This window comes from Mobula birostris, chromosome 2 (assembly GCF_030028105.1).
Source record: "Mobula birostris isolate sMobBir1 chromosome 2, sMobBir1.hap1, whole genome shotgun sequence".
Lineage (NCBI taxonomy): Eukaryota > Metazoa > Chordata > Chondrichthyes > Myliobatiformes > Myliobatidae > Mobula > Mobula birostris.
In genome coordinates this window covers 156,074,831-156,092,076 of record NC_092371.1, presented here as the reverse complement: position 1 = coordinate 156,092,076, position 17,246 = coordinate 156,074,831, and the positions used below count along the sequence as shown (strand labels likewise).

The 17,246-nt window shown below is 42.2% G+C and overlaps 1 protein-coding gene across 4 annotated transcripts in view; it reads right to left on the bottom strand.

Moving 5' to 3' along the window:
* The window catches only part of lmbrd1 (LMBR1 domain containing 1), a 199,565-nt gene extending 182,844 nt beyond the window's left edge, over positions 1-16,721 (bottom strand). For all 4 annotated transcript variants that reach the window (XM_072250485.1, XM_072250481.1, XM_072250494.1 and 1 more), the window contains exon 1: positions 16,623-16,721. In XM_072250485.1, coding sequence (XP_072106586.1) covers positions 16,623-16,650 — 28 coding nt within the window. In that variant the 5' untranslated portion in view covers positions 16,651-16,721. The remainder of the gene's footprint in view (positions 1-16,622) is intronic.
* Positions 16,722-17,246: the final 525 nt, after the last annotated feature.

Below are 17,246 nucleotides of genomic sequence, written 5' to 3'. Positions count from 1 at the left end.
GAGGGGGGGGAGGGGGGGAGAGGGGGGGGAGGGGGGGGAGGGGGGGAGGGGGGGGAGGGGGGGGAGGGGGGGAGGGGGGGAGGGGGGGAGGGGGGAGGGGGGAGGGGGGAGGGGGAGGGGGAGGGGGGAGGGGGGAGGGGGGAGGGGGGGGAGGGGGGGAAGGGTCTTCAGGTGAGCTGATACTGTCGATCTTCTCGTCATCCTCCGAAATCCTTTACAAGTCACCCACTGTGACTTTAACCAGGGGGACCGGTCTTCTGTGGTGGAGCTATCACCCAGGTGAGGGTGGACACAGACAACTCCCCACCAGTCAACCCCTTCTCCTCAAACTGGAATAGCAATTTGGATCGATCCGCCTGATCGATCCTCCAAAACCCACTTTTTCTGCGGGCACAACAATGCTCATTCAGTGTCCAGATCATGTGTCCTGTGTCCTGAGGTCTGTATCATCTCACCTCCCATTTATTTCACCAGGCTGAGCATCACCTGTCACTCAAAGAGTCCCTCCTTCCTTTGTCTGTAAAGGAGAGCACAAGCAGGCAGCCTGTCCTTGGAAGTAACATCAATAACCAGCTGAAAATCATAACATCGAGTGTCCACCGCCTTCGGTCACCATAGCAACCTTTGAGCTGCTCGGTGCTGTCTCCAACTCCAAACTCAGTAAAAATCCAAAGTTACTTCCAATGCCTTAAAGTGACAGTCCAACCATTAATCTTCGTCTCTCTCCCTCTTTTCAAAAGCAACATATCAGTGGTAAATAACTCTGTCTCTCTCTCCTTTTCAAACAAATCATCAATGATAAATGTCTCTCTCCAAACAGTTAATAGGCGTACTCCTGGATCCCCTCACACACTCAAAACCTCACAGGAGACTCTCGGAGACAACAAAGCACCAGATTACTCAATAGGCCTGAAAACACACCAAAGTGTAGATCCAGAGTCCCAACAGTAGCAGGACCACATTTGAAAGAGCAAGATATAAAAATGAAAGTAGCTTCATGAAATATCTGGAGGATGTCACCCTTGGATGCATTGTTCACTGGCACCATCTTCTTCCAGAAGAAGGTGGCAGATGAAGTAAGAAGCTGGGAAGTGAGAGGTTGAAAATGTCCTTTTTCTCCCACCAGTTGGTTGGCACAAGTTTTCAAAGCCTTCCCTGGTATTCCATTGGGGCCTGCTACTTTGCAAGGGGTTCACCCTCCTGAAAGACAGCCCGACATCGGCCTCTGAGACAGGAATCACAGGGTGACTGGGTGCAGCGGGGATTCCTCTTCAGTAATGGCCCCACAATGGTATTGTTTGAATGCTGACAAAGCTAACTAAATAACAAATGAAACTTGTATACAGGACATTCAAGTTGACATGGTGTACAAGTTGGCGAGCATCCCGGAGGTCAAGGTTGATGTAAAATGGATGGTTGATCAGTGGTGTGTACTTGATGGGCCACAGGGCCCGTTTCCCTGTTACTTCTGATATGATGCTGCACCGTATCTTCTTGGTTAAGGGTGGAGTGGGGAGGATGAATTGTTTTCAAATGAGAGGATAGGAATCAAGCCAGAGGTGGCAAATTACTTGGCCTCTTCCTTTGCTGCTCCAATATTTGCTGCTCTTATGACTCAACCTTTGGCCAAATTAAGCCCTTCCATTTAGACTCTCTTCAAAAAGGAACTTACACTATAATTGATGATCTTCTATGAATCAGGGGATACACATGAATGCAAACCATTCAAAGCACAGAACAGTAATTAATTACATAAGTGTCAATTCATCTAAAAAAAACAAAGCTATCCCACTCCTCCCGCCAGACACATACCATTGTATATTCAGTTACCTTAAATATTTGTCCAATTTAACACAAAGGTGCAGTCAGCAATAAGATATTTTGAGTTTTCAATTAAAATCAAAAATTAAACTTTTTTTCCAATCAACATTTCAGAGCTGAATCATTAAAATACAGTACAAGGGTCATAAAACATCTTGGAATGTTTTTACCATGTACTGAAATAAGATCTGATTGCATCTTCATCACATATTCTTCAGCTGATTAATTTACTTCGTCAGGTTTTTTGCATAGTAATCATACTAAACAATACCCTTAGACATCAACATACAAATTAAAACTACATAACTCAGTGTAACAGAACAAACTTATAAGAATTGATGTGCCACAAAATAGATTCAAGGTTGCAATACTAACAAATGTTCTTGCTCCTTTTTTTTAAAACCACAACAACACAATAAAGTGGCCACAGTGTAATTAGGTACCATCTGTACCTCACAGAGTGGCCACTCAGTGTGTTTGCGGACTCTGCAGCTGTAGTCAATCTACTTCAAGGTTTGACATGTTGTGCATTCAGAGATACACTTACAGGCACCACTGTTGTAACACATGGTTATTTGAATTACTGTTTCTTTCCTCTCAGCTTTCTTTTTGTATCAAAACTATAAAAGTTTATTAACAACACATAGACATAAGACAATCAATATTTACAATTATACTTAAATTACTCTATGGTCACTACCATCTATTAAAACAGTCTATACCGCAGGGAGACCACTGCTCACAGAAATCCCGCAATGTGCTCCCTCTCCAAGCACAGCTAGTCACGGACATACCTTCAGAAAAGGGGCTTGCAGTCAGCCTGGGCAGCGCCCTCCACCTTCCATCGCCTAGACCTGTGAATGGTCATCTTGGCCAGGCCCAGGACCAAGCCCACCAGGAGATACTCCTCTTGACCCGCCCCCTTCCGACTGGGTTCCTGTAGATGAGTAGCATGGGACTAAACCGCAGCCAGAATGGCAAAGCAGCTCTCTGAGGAATTCAGAGCGGCTGCAACCTCTTGCATTCCGTATATGCATGGTGCACCGACTCCTCCCGCCCACAGAACGGCCAGCTGGATGGGGTGTCGGTGAATCTGCTCAGGTACCTGTTATTCAGACACCTGCCACCCCAGGTCCCCAATGTACAGGGGAAGCACCCCAGTAAAGAGACTTCCACTGGGGACCTCCTCCACTGCCAGATGGTAACACGTTCCACTAAGGCGTATCTGGTCGGCAGACAAAGGCAAGAAAGTGGAAGGTGTACACGAGCAGCTCTATCAACGAACCAGTCTTGTCATTCTCCTCTGACCTCTCTCATTAACAAGACATTTTCACCTGAAGAACTGCTGCTCACTCGATGTTCTTTTTTGTTTGTTTGCACCATTGACTGTAAACTCTAGAAACTACAATGAGTGAAAATCCCAGGAGATTAGCAGTTTCTGGGATACTCAAACCACCACACCAATGTTCATTCTACAGTCAAACTCACTTAGATCTCATATTAGATCTGAACAACAAATGAACTTCTTGACTACATCTGCATGCTTTCATACATTGAGCTGCTGTCACATGATTGGCTGATTAGATTTTTTACATTAACTTGCAGGTATACAAGTGTACCTAATAAAGTGACTACCATGTGTATATGGGTATAAGTATTTCTTTTCTCCAGGCCTCCACCCACTCCCCTCCTCCAACACCTCTTCCTCACATGCAAAACCCCTCATTAATTGATATTGTAATAGGTAATTTAATATTCAAACTTCTCAAAAAGTTACTGACCTGAAACCCCTCTCTTCACAATATTTCTGACCCACTGAGTTATTCTATTTTTTTTTTGTTTTCATCTAATGCAAACATCTAACTTTAAGATTTAAAACAACTGCTACAAAGAATTCTATTCAACAATACCAAAATGTCATTAATTTCAATCTTTCACCACCCAAGTAATTGCTAAAATACAATAGTTATCCTTAGGAAGTTTCATGATACAAAAAATACTAATGACTCCATTTTCTTCTCTCTTCCTAATAAGCTTAATTCATTTAAAAACTCCGATACTTGTCCGATTAATATCCATTTCCCCAGTAAATCAACTAATTTAAGGAACTAAAGGTTGATTTCAAAGTACTTTGATGTACATGGCTTTCATAGTGAAAAACCACATTCAATACACTTCTCTACTTTCAGAACAGTGGTGCAGCTGTCTCACGCTCCAGTGACATGGGTTAAATCCTGATGCTGTCTATATGTCGTTTGAATCTTCTTCCTTCTTGTGTTCTGGTTTCCTCCCACATCCTTGGTTGGTAGGTTCAATGTCCACTGTAAATTATCACTACTGTAAGTGAATAAGAGGATCACAGGGCTAGGGTTAATGAGATTGCCAAGAGTAGGCATAGATTTGATAGGTCAATTTATCTCATTCTGTGCTTTAAAAAGTGATAAAGTTGAAATATATGATATGATTGATCATAAAATTAGTCTGTTACTCTACTTTCTAAAATTAAGAGATACTGTGAAAACAAGAGATTACAGATGCTGGAATCTAGGGTGACAAACAATCTGCTGGAAGAACTCAGCAGGCCAGGCAGCATCTGTAGGAAGAGGTGCAGTCGACGTTTCAGGCTGAGACCCTTCGTCAGGACTAACTGAAGGAGGGGGGAGGACTCTTCCACCCCAACCGATGACCCCTTCTCTAAAAGGGTCTCGGCCTGAAACGTCGACTGCACCTCTTCCTACAGATGCTGCCTGGCCTGCTGTGTTCACCAGCAACTTTGATGTGTGTTGCTTGAATTTCCAGCATCTGCAGAATTCCTGTTGTTTGCTGGAAGAACTCAGCAGGTTGAGAGACATTTATGGGAGGAAAGGAATTGTTGATGTTTCAGGACCTGAAGCAGAGTGGTGATCCACCACGCTGACTACTCCTTTCCTCCAACAGTTGCTGTTTGACCTGCTGAGTTCCCGCAGCAGATTGTTACTTTCTTAAGAGACAAAGTGTTAGGCCCCAAACAACCACCAATGTAGTGATGAAAACAATTTGAAGCTAAAAATTGAAAAAGCTCAAATAACTGGCAGGATTGTAAGGAAGGAGCGCGCCATGACAAGTTTAAAAAAGGCTAAATTTTTTAAAATGCACTGTCAGATCAGCAAACGCAGTAATGATTGGTGGATGAATAAGACCAGGTTTTTTAGCAGCTCTTTTCAGTAGATATGACAGAAGAGTCAATAAAAAGTAAGGGAATGGCAGAGACTCTGAAAAAATATTTTATGTTTTCGTTGTAGAAAATACTGAAAGCATTCCAATATTAGTATAAAATCTGGAAGCAAATGGGAAGAAAGAACTTTAAATAATCAATATTCACAAGGAAAAAGTAAACTACTGAGTAAAAGACAGCCAGATCACTGAGACCTGATGATTTGCATTCCTATTGTTTAAAAGAGGTAACGCAGAGGTAATGGACAGTAGTTATTTTCCTCTAAAATTTCCTAGTATTTATAACTTTTCTAGGAAATTAGAACTTGACCAATGAGTCTATTCAATGAGAAAAAAGCAGCAAAATAGACCAGCAGCCTTACACTCATCGAGGAATTCACTAGAATCCAATTCAGAAGCAACAACAGAACATTTCAAAGATAATTATACATAAAACAGGACAGGACAGTGGAGGCCCATCAACCCAAGATGTTATGCCAGTTTATATAAACCTACTCGACAATCAATCTAATCCTTACTTCCAACAAAGCTAAAACAACTCAATATTTCTTACATCAACGTAATAATCTCAGAATCCTCTTAAATGTCCCTATTTTATCATCCTTTACCACAATTCCAGCAATATGTTCCAAGCGCCTACCTCTGCCATCTCCCCTGAACTTTCCTCTACTCATCTTGAATACATATCCTTTGGTATTGGCCGGTGCCAGCCTGGCTATCCATTACACACAAAATACTCTGCAGATGCTGGAGTCAAAGCAACACTCACAACATGCTGGAGGAACTCAGCAGGTCAGGCAGCATCCGTGGAAACAATGAGTCAATGTTTCAGACCGGAACCCTTTTTCAGGCTGTCCATTATATCTATGCTTCTTAATCATATACGCCTCTATCAAGTTTCCTCTCATCCTCTATTGCTCCAAAGAGAAAAACCCTATCTCATTCAACCTCTGCTCATAAGACATGTTCACTAAACCAGGCAACGTGCTGGTAAATCACCTCAGCAACCATTGTAAAGCTCCCACATCCTTTCTGTAATAAGGCAGAAGACAATACTTCAAAACCAAGATTCAGATTTAATTTATCAAAGCATACAGTGAAATGTGCATTTGCATTGACAACCAACACACCCAAGGGTGTGCTGGGGCAGCCCGCAAATGTCATCACGCATTCCAACACCAAGAAAGCAAGCCACCCACAATGCTTGGCAGAACAAAAAAAAACAAGTGACAAAACAACAACAACAAAACAAGCCATGTTCCTCCCTCCTACCCACCCACACAGTCCTCCAACCCTAGAACAGGCCACCTTTAGACTCACACTCACAAACTCAGAGCTCCGGCCATCAGACCTCGACTTCCAGACTTTTGATCATTCTTCAGGCTTTGATCTTTGGTGTCAACACCATGATCCACTGAACACCAAATACTGGGCCTGGAACTTTGAAAACCTTTTTTTTATTGTTTGAGGATACATCAGTCTGTCAAGAGTAGTTATTCTCTATTCCTACCAGCTGTGTTGCATAGAAAACTTTGTGAACCTTCCATGTCAAAGTGTTTGCTTATGTAGCTGAGCAGCTTGCTCAGCCACTTTATAGGGAACAAAAGACAGTACTAACCAGTGTTTTTAAAAACGCAAACACGAGGAAATCTGCAGATGCTGGAATTTCAAGCAACACACCTAAAAAATGCTGGTGAATGCAGCAGACCAGGCAGCATCTATAGGAAGAGGTACAGTCGACATTTCAGGCCAAGACCCTTCGTCAGGACTAACTGAAAGAAGAGATAGTAAGAGATTTGAAAGTGGGAGATCCGAAAAGATAGGAGAAAACAGGAGAGGGAGGGATGAAGCTAAGAGCTGGAAAGTTGATTGGAAAAAGGGATATGAGAGGATCATGGGACAGGAGGCCAAGGGAGAAAGAAAGGGGGAGGGACCTTCCCCTTTCCAGTGTTTAACTGCAGTCACATGCATACCAAATCAGGTAGTTTTCATCCATTTTTAAAATACAGCCTATGGTAACATCAATAGCCAGTTTTGCTTCCATAAATAGTTTAATGGAATAACAAAGAACACAGAAATGCTTCACTCCAAGATATTTATTACAAATAGGCAACAGGGTGACCCATTGGGGCACCCATTGAGAGAAGGGTAGTGCAGTCTGATGTGACCAGAATGAACATTAATCTTTTTTTGTCCTGATTCTTTGATCCTGGAATCGTGCGGCCCTGGCCTCATCCGATTCTTGTTCTCTCCCTCTCCTTGCCGCTTCCCGACGACGTCTGGCGTCATCTCTTGACCATAATGTCCCCCTTCCCTTTCCATGCGGCATAATTAGGCTGACCATTTTTTTTTTACCCTAATGCTGGATAGAAGATACGAAGCAGTAACACCAAAGGATGCTAATTATTCTTGATGTGGTTGGCGCTCCCCTAAATGGACGTGATATAGTCACCACTGTCTTTTGACTGCAGCGAAGGGTTTTATGGGTGTCTCGAAGTACATCATTACAATAAATTTAATTATCTCTTATTGATGGAAGGCAATTAGATCTGTCCCAATCCTGCACATGCTGATGGTGATTAGCAGAATGTGACCCCTCGAAATAGAGCTGACCTGCCCTTTTGCTCTGGTAGGTGTCACTGCTGAGGCTGGTTGTGCGCATGTGTCGGGCTGTCGCGTCCCGATTTCCATGATGGCTGATCGGCTCTCAGGTTAAAAGGGAGCCTGTTGATTTTGGCGAATGAGCAATTTTATATGAATATATAACCCTGAACTTTGCCTGCATTCTGTAAGTTAGCACATTTTAATTCGATTTAGCCAAAAAAAAGTGCCGCTGTAATGCACCGTTTGCACTAATTGGAGGTCACAAACAGGCAGACAGAGCATGAGAGTTTTAGTAGTATATAGACAAGTTACAGCAGCTTAATTGTTTAAGCAGTCAATTTATACATCAACTGTAACAAAATATGAAAAGCAGTAAAAACATGGAGCCCTCCATTATTTCTAAGACTTTTAATTACTACAAAAATTGAAAGTTTCTCTATATTGGCCAATGATACGTTAAATATATAGCCAAATATTATCCTTAACACTTGGTTGCTTCTCAGCTCCATGAAATGAGAAACCAAGCAAGCTGGCGACTTTTTTTTTAACAAATTTATTAGTTTGATTTAATTATCCATTTTGCAGTCAGAAGGTGTCATTTTATTCCCGCTTTGTTTGTTAAAATGAGTTAGGGCAGAGAATCCTACTTCACACAAATATATTGAACTGAAAGACATAAATCACTCGCAGCATAGTAAGCAAGAGTACAATATTCTACAACAGTACAGTACCATAATGATGAAAAGCTCATTTTAGTATATTCTTTCCACAGATTGTGAATGCACAGTAAATCGTTAAGTAAACTAACAAGTAAATCAATAAGCTGAGGTTATTCCTCCCTACTCAGACATGTTTTCCAATTCAACACCCATGTGATGCCATATCCATTCGTTGCCCTTGTGTTGCTCGCCTGGTAAATAATCACAGAATTGAGTACCTCCTCCTTACCAATATTAACCACACAAACACGTTTATTGTTTATACTAAAATACATACAAAACATCTTTAAATAAACACTTAGATTTCCTTTTGCCATAGAAGGCCATTCAGCCCATTAAGTTCACATCAGTTTTCAGAGCAATACCATTCTCTGGTACTTCTCTACATTCTAATCAATTCTGTCCAGATTCTACTACACCAGGGAAAACTTAATGGCCAAATAACTTTCAAACCTGTGTGTTTGGAATAAGACAGTAAGATACAGAAGCAGAATTAGGCCATATGGCCCATCAAGCCTGCTCTGCCATTTCATCATGGTTGATCCATTTCTCCTCTCAGCCCCAATCTCCTGCCTTCTCTCTGTATTGCTTAATGCACTAACTAATCAAAAATCTGTCAACCTTTGCGTTAAATATACATAAAGACTGGCGTACACAGCCACCGGTGGCAATGAATTCCACAGATTCACCACTCAGGCTAAGTAAGATCATCTCCACTCTAAAAGGATGCCCCTCTATTCTGAAGATGGTCTTAATAATCCCCCACCATCAGAAACATCCTCTTTACAACCACTCCATCAAGGTATTCCAACATCCGATAACGAGGTCACCCACCCCCCTTCTGAATTCAGTAAGTACAGGTCCAGAGCCATCAAACGCTCTCAACATGATAAACATTTCAAACACAGAATCATTTTGTGAACCCCCTTTGAACCCTCTCCAAAGTCAGCACATCATTTCTTTGATAAAGGACCCAAAATTGCTCACAATACTCCAAGTGAAGATTCATCAGTGCTTTGGGAAGTGTCAATATTATATCCTTGTTTTTGAATGTAGGTAAAAACCAAAACTAGCATGCAAATTCCACACAGACAGCATTGCAAGATTGCTGATGCTGTGTAGCAGTGAGTGAGTCAGAGAAAAGTACAGCCAACTCAGAAATAGACTATTTGATCCATCGAGTCCATGCTAAACCACTTAAACTGCCCAGTCCCATCAACCTGCTCCTGGACCATACACATCCATACCACTACTATACATGTACCTATCCAAACTTCTCTTAAATGTTGAAATTGAGCTCACATGCACCACTTCGTTAACACTCTTATGACCCTCTGAGTGAACAGGTTCCCCCTCAGGTTCCCTTTAAACATTTCACCTTTCACCCTTAACCCCTGAACTCCAGTTGTAGTCAGACCCAACCTCTGTGGATCAAGGCTGCCCGCATCTACCCTATCTATACCCCTCAATTTTGTCTACTTCTATCAAATCTCCCTTCAATCTTCTACATTCCAAGGAATAAAGTCCTAACCTATTCAATCTTTCCTTATAACTCAGGTTCTCCAGCCCTAACAACATCCTTGTAATTTTTCTCTGTACTCTAAAACTTATTTACATCTTTCCTGTAGGTATGTGACCAAAACTGCACACTAGATTCCAAATTAGGCTTCACCTACATTTTATACAATTTTAACACAACTTCCCATCTCCTGTCCTCAACACACTGATTTATGAAGGCCAATGTGCCAAAAGCTTTCTTTACAACCCTACCTACCTATGCCTCTACTTTCAGTGAATTATGGACCAGTATTCCCAGATCTTTCTGTTCTACCACATTCCTCAATGTCCTACCATTCACTGTATAATACCCACCCTGGTTGGTCCTAACCGAAGTGCAACACCTCACACTTGTCTGCACTAAATTCTATTTGCCATTTTTCAGTTGGTCCAGATCCTGCAAGCTCTGATAGTCTTCTACCTTGTCCACTACATCCCCATTCTTGGTGCCATCCACATACTTGCTGATCCAGTTAATCACATTATCATCCAGATCATGGATAAAGATGACAAAGAAAAATGAACCCAGCACTGATCCCTAAGGCACTCCATTTGTCACAGGCCTCCAGTCAGAGGGGCAGAAATCTTTTACATTCTCCCATTGGATAAGTAGGGCAACACAGTGAGAATCATGTTTTTGATTTCTCAAGTGCCTTCATATCCTACAGCCCTCATTGCTGGGGGGAAAAGCTCCATTCAATGCAGATTGCCACTTCCATTATATCCTAGATAATTGACTACCTGACTGGCAGGCCACAGTTTGTGTGGCTTCAGAGCTGTCTACACTGTATACCTCTGTCTTTAGATAAAACACTGAGTCATGTCATCTGCAGAAACTCCCTTATGACTCAGCAATAGCTGGGTATATAAAGGGAGGATGGGAGAATAAATACAGAGCCCTGGTGGACTTTGTCAAATGGTGCAAGTTGAATCGTCTGTAGTTCAGTGTCAGCAAGACAAAGAAGATGGTAATGGACTTTAGGAAGACTAAATCTGCACTACTCCCACTTACCTTTGATGGTGAGGACATGGATTTAGCAAGGACCTACAAGTATCTGGGGGTGCACCTGGATGACAGACTTGAGTGCAGCACCAACACAAAGGCTGTGTACAAGAAGGGCCAGAGTCGCCTCTACTACTTGAGGAAACTGAGGTCCTTTAGAGTATGCAGGCCTCTCCTTCACATGCTCTACCAGTCTGTTGTCACCAGTACAATGGTGTGCTGAGGCAATAGCATCCACACGAGTGATGCCAACAGGCTCAATAAACTGATCAGAAAGGCTGGCTTTGTTATAGGAGTCACACTGGACACACTGGAGGCTGTGATAGAACAAAGAACCATACAGAAATCCTGGCAATTCTGGAGAATGTTTCACACCCTCTGCATGCTCTCATGGCTGAACAGAGGAGCACTTTTAGTAATAGACTAAGACAACTGCACTGCTCCGAAGAGCTCTCTCTGAGGTCATTCTTACCCTTGACCATTGGGCTCTATAATGAGTCAACCTTTGGCCAAGGAAGTGATGACCCACTCCTGTTAAGCTGTTTGAGGCAACTTATTTTTTCTTTCTACTCCTCTTCTGATATTTGTATATCTGTGCACTTATAATGCTACTGTGACACAGCAATTGCCTTTGGGATCCATAAAATATCTACCTAATGACCACTCTCTGGCTTCTCCCACAAAGCCAATATCTAATTCAATTTACTACCTCATCTTGGAAGCCAGGTGACTGAACCTGCCTGACCAACCTGCCATACAGGATCCTGTCAAATGCCTTACTGAAGTCCATACAGACAACATCCACTGCCTTGCTTTCATCAACTTGCCTGGTAACTTCCTCAAAAAACTCTTAAGCTTGGTTAGACAGGACATGACCTAACACATAAAAAGCTAAGTTGACTATTTCTAATCAGTCCATCTATCCAAATGCTCATATCCGGTCCCTTAGAATACCTAATAACTTTCCCACTACTGATGTCAAGCTCACTGGCCTATAATTTCCTGGTTTATTTTTAGAGCCTTTCTTAAACAGCTTGAGAACATTAGCTATCCTCCAATCCTCCAGTATCTCAGCTGTTGCTAAAGATGATTTAAATATCTCTGCTAGGGCCACTGCAAGTTTTGCTGTTGCCCCCTACAGGGTCCAAGGGAACACCTTGTCAGACCCTGACTTGCCTCAGGACAGCAAACAGCTTCTCTTCTGTAACCTGTATAGGGTCCATGACCTCGCTGCTGCTTCACCTCACTTTTATAGATTGTGTCCGTCTCCCGAGTACATACAAACGCAAAAACATTTAAGATCTCCTGCAACTCTTGACTCCATGCAGAGATTACCATTCTCATCCTCCACAGAACCAACTTTATCCCCTGCAATCCTTTTCCCTTTAACATATCTGTAGAATCTTTTAGGATTCTCCTTCACCTCAACTACCAGGGCAACCTCATGTCTTCTTTTAAGCACCACATTTGCTCCTACCTGTCTATATCTGCTATGCACCTTATTTTATTTTCTCTTAAGCAAGGCTTCAATCTCTTCTGAAAATCAAGGTTCCCTAAACATGTTATCTTTACTTTTTATTCTGACAGGCACATACAAGCTTTGTACACTCAAAATTTCACTTTTGAAAGCCTCTCACTTACCAAGTACGCCTTTGCCAGAAAACAGCCTGTCCCAATCCACATTTGCCAGATTCTTTCTGATACCATCAAAATTTGCCTTTCTCCAATGTAGAATCTCGAACCACAGACCAAACATTGTTTTTCATATTTACTTTAAAACTAGTGGCATTATGATCACTAGATGCAAAGTGTTCCCTTACAAACTTCTGTCACCTGCCCTGACTCATTATCTAATTGCAGATCAACTCCTGCACTCTCAATGGGACTTCGCTGTATTGATTAAACTTCCCTGAACACACTTGACAAACTCAATCCCATCTACTCCTTTTACAGTATGAGAACCCAATATGTGGAAATTTAAAAATCACCTACAGTAACATTATTTTTCTTGAAACAGAATGTAATCTCTCTACGATTTTGTTCTTCAAAACACCATGAACTGTTAGGTGGTCTATAATATAGCCCCAGTGCTTCTGCTAACTGCATTACTAAAACATTCAAGTATGAATCAGTTGCTCAGCTTTGAACAAAATAATTGCTCATCTCAGTAATGTCTCACACAATCAGGCACTATCCTTTCTTCCGAATACACTTTATATTTGAATTACACTAATAAGCTATTCAATGCCCTGAGCGCCCCTGGGCACTGCAGGGAAATTTCCAGTGCATTAGTTTAGCAAAGTATGGTTTACCCAACAAAGTATTTCATGAGAAGCCTCTGAATATTATTTCGTTAGTATTTGCAAAAATATCCCCAATTTTAAAGGATGCATATTTTAATTAAAAACTAAGTGATAAAACTTACCAAGAGGTTACAACATTCCACAAGTAAAACCACTTGCATTTCTGGTGCAACTCTTTACTATTCTAAGAGTGACACAATTTACTACATGGAAACAATCAGTGATAACAGCAATCTAGTTCAATAAAACCTAAGCTAGGTTAGCCCCAGATATTTAGAACATAAAACGGCACAAGAATAGGTCCTTTGGCCCATAGCGTTGTGGCGAACTCATTAAACGAGTGTTTAAATTCTTAACTAAACAAATCCCTTCTGCCTACACAACGTCTAATGTACCTCTATTCTTTGCATATTCAGGTACCTACGCAAGAACCCCTTAAACGTCCCTATTATGTTTGCTTCCACTACCACTATGGCTGCACATTCCAGGGATTCACCACTCTGTGAAAGCAAAACCTGCTCTGCACATCTCCTTTGAACTTAATCTCTCTCACCTAAAATGCATGCCTTCTAGTATTAAACATTAGAAATGTTGACAAATGGCCCTTCTGGAATATACCAGGTCTTCGCGAACCAGAAGATCTGCAGGAATGCAGTTTACTGAGGGCTAGATCTGTGGCATTTAAGACTGGCAATCCAGAACTCTAAACACCCAGACATGAAAGCAAAAAGGCAATGCTATGTGAAGTTAGAGTGATCATCAGATGCACGATAGCTATGGCAAGATTTGCACACCATTACTTCTGACAAAGCAAAACCTAACAGCATAAATGGCAGCAGTGCTTCACTCCGCAATAAGCTCAATGCCTTTTATATATGCTTCGAAAGGGAGAATAACACTACACCTATATGAATCCCCACAACCTCTTGCAACCCTGTGATCTCCATCTCAGAAACATCAAAACAGCCTTCAAGAGAATGAAGCCTCACAACGCAGCAGGCCTTGATGGTGTATCAGGCAGATACTGAAAAACTGTGCTGACCACCTGGCTGGTGTATTCAAGGATATCTTCAGCCTCACTGCTGCAGTCGGAGGTCCAGTAGGCTTCAAATCTGCGTTAATCATACCAGTCCCAAGAACAGCAGGGTGAGCTGCCTCAACAACTACACCCAGTAGCACTCACATCTACTATGAAATGCTTTCAGAGATTGGTTATAACTAGAATTAATTCCTGCCTCAGCAAAGAGCTGAACCCCTGACAATTTGGCTGAGGCTAAAACAAGTCTATGCTGGATGCAATCTCATTGGCTCTCCACTTGGCTTTGGAATTCCTTGACAAGACCCATGTCAATCTGCCACTTATTGATTACAGCTTGATGTTCAACACCATCATCCCCCCAGTATTAGTCAACAGGTTTTCAAGACTCTGTACCTCCTTTTGCAATTGGATCCTTGACTTCCTCATCAGACCATCTCAGTGCAGATTAGTTAAAAAAATTTCTTTGCTGACAATCAACATAGGTGTAGCTCAAGGATGCATGCTTAGCCTACTGCTCTATTCTCTCTACACTCTGACACTCATGCTCAAACACCACCTATAAATTCAATGACATTACTGTTGGTAGAATCTCAGATAGCAGCATAATTGAGTGAGATTAATCAGTTGGTTGAGTGGCATTGTAACAACCTCACATTTAACAGAATCAAGGAATTGAGAACTTCAAGAACAGAATGTTGGGAGAACACTCATTGGTCCCTTTTGAGGGGTCAGTGATGGAAAGGGTGAGCAGCTTCTCATTTCTGCGCATTTAATGCATGGGTTTTCTCTCAGTGCTCTGGTTTCCTCCCACATTCCAAAGACATATCGGTAGATTAATTGATAAATTAATAAATTGTGCCATGATTAAGCAAGGGTTAAATCAGGTGATGCTCGGTAGTGTGGCTCAAAGGACTGATTCAATGCTGTACCTCAATAAATAAATGTCAGTGGATCTATTCTGGGCCCAACATGTTGAGGCAGTCAGGAAGGCAGCCATGAACAGCTCGAATTCATTAAGAGTTTCAGGAGATTTGGTAGGTCATCAAAGACTCTTGCAAATTTCTATTGTATGGTGGAAAGCATCCTGACTGGTATAGAGCCTCCAATGCACAGAATTGCAAGAGGTCACAGAGGACTGTAGAATCAAACTGTACAACCCTCCCCACCATCCAGAACATCTTTAAAGGGCAGTGCCTGAAGGAGGAGTCATTAAGGACCCTCACCTTCTGTGGGGGGGGGGGGGATCTTTGCATTACAACTATGAGGGAGAAGACGCAGGAGCCTGTAGACCCACATTCAACATTTTAGGAACAATGTCTTCCCCTCTGCCATCAAATTCTCAGTGATCCATGAACCCATGCTAGCTACCTCATTATTCACATTGTCCACTATTTCATAACTGGTAGTGATTTTTTTTTTAAAAAGTCAGGCAATGCAAAGCAACAAATTTCAGGACACAAGTCAGTGACAATAAACCTGATTCTGATAAATTTCAACCTTGGGGCAAAAAAGATACCAGCTGTCTACTCCATCCATGCCTCTGAACAATCTTGTAAACCTCCATCACGTCTACTATCAGCCTCCTGTGCTCCAACTAAAAGAACCTAACATTGTCCAACCTCTCTTTATAGCACATGTCCTCTCCTTCGGGTAGCATCTTAGTAAATTTCTACACCCTCTCCAAAGTTTCTGCATCAATTATCCCTTAACCACATCCCCAAGAACCTACTGGGTAATTACAACTGCCTAATAGGAGTTTCTCTGCACAAACTGATTGCTATTCTCTTAATTTAGAAGTAGACAATATTTATGTTGTTGTCTTCTTCCTTCACAACAATTTCTTTCTCTCGATTAGTCTCAATACTGTCTAATTAACTTGCAACAAACTAAAGGAAAATTTGTTGTAAGTGTAAGTGCAATCAATTCAACAATGTGAATTGCTCCCCATTCAGTCGACTATAGCTAATTCGTTCCACCGCAGGCAAATGGAATGAAAGAACCATTACCAGTTACACCTAACCTCAAATTTCTCGTTTCTGGAAGGTTCTGCTTAATTAATGTTACTCTTCTGGTTCTGAAAGTGACATCACCCAGAAGTTTGAAGAATAGAGTTAGCAGTGTGAGTACACTGATATACAGAACCACGAGTAACTACTGTTTACTTTCCTCAGTAAACTTTTCCTCCCATTGCCAGCCGACACTCAGCACCGGGCCGGGTACCTAAAACTGCAGAATGATCCAGACCCGGGCCTCCCTGACTGAGCCTTCCCTCCGCTCTCTGAACTGGACTGAAGTCTACAGGGAGAGCCGCGCAACGAGGCCATGCCAGCCGTGGTAAGGCGTCGCTCAAAACCTCCGCCTACCAGCAAGACGAGGGTGAATATGGACCATCCCCACACGGCCTCGGTGAGCACCGACCCCATTTCCAAACAATCTCAGCCGCCTGCCAACGACCGCGACGTGTATACGCAACCGCTCCTCTACGTACTCGCGCACCGGCGACGAGCTATGTGCGTGTATGCGTCACGGCCCTCAAAGGTGCACGCGCTCAGTGGCGCCGGCAACTCTCGGAGGTTGCTCCCTCACTACCGACACGAGGAGGTGGTGTTTGAAGATTGAAGCTTCAAACCAATAACAAAACTCATGGAGTGAGACCTATTCTCAGCAGAGAAAAATCCTTCGAATTTACTGGAAGATGAAGTAAATAAATGTAAAGGGATCTCTCCCACACTGACAATCCCAGCACCGAAGTCCTAGTTGTATGACATCCACTCCAATGAGCAATCTGGTTCATGTGCCCGACGTTAAACTCCTAGAAGAGTTATTCTCGTATGAGTTTTATAATAAGAGGTTATAAGATAGAAGAAAAAGTTCAAGGATATTCTCAAAATCTCCTTGCAAAAAATGCAACATCCCTGCATGAACGCTCCAAATGAAGAAATATTGGCGATGACATTAAGAACCTGGCATCAATTCATCAAGACGGC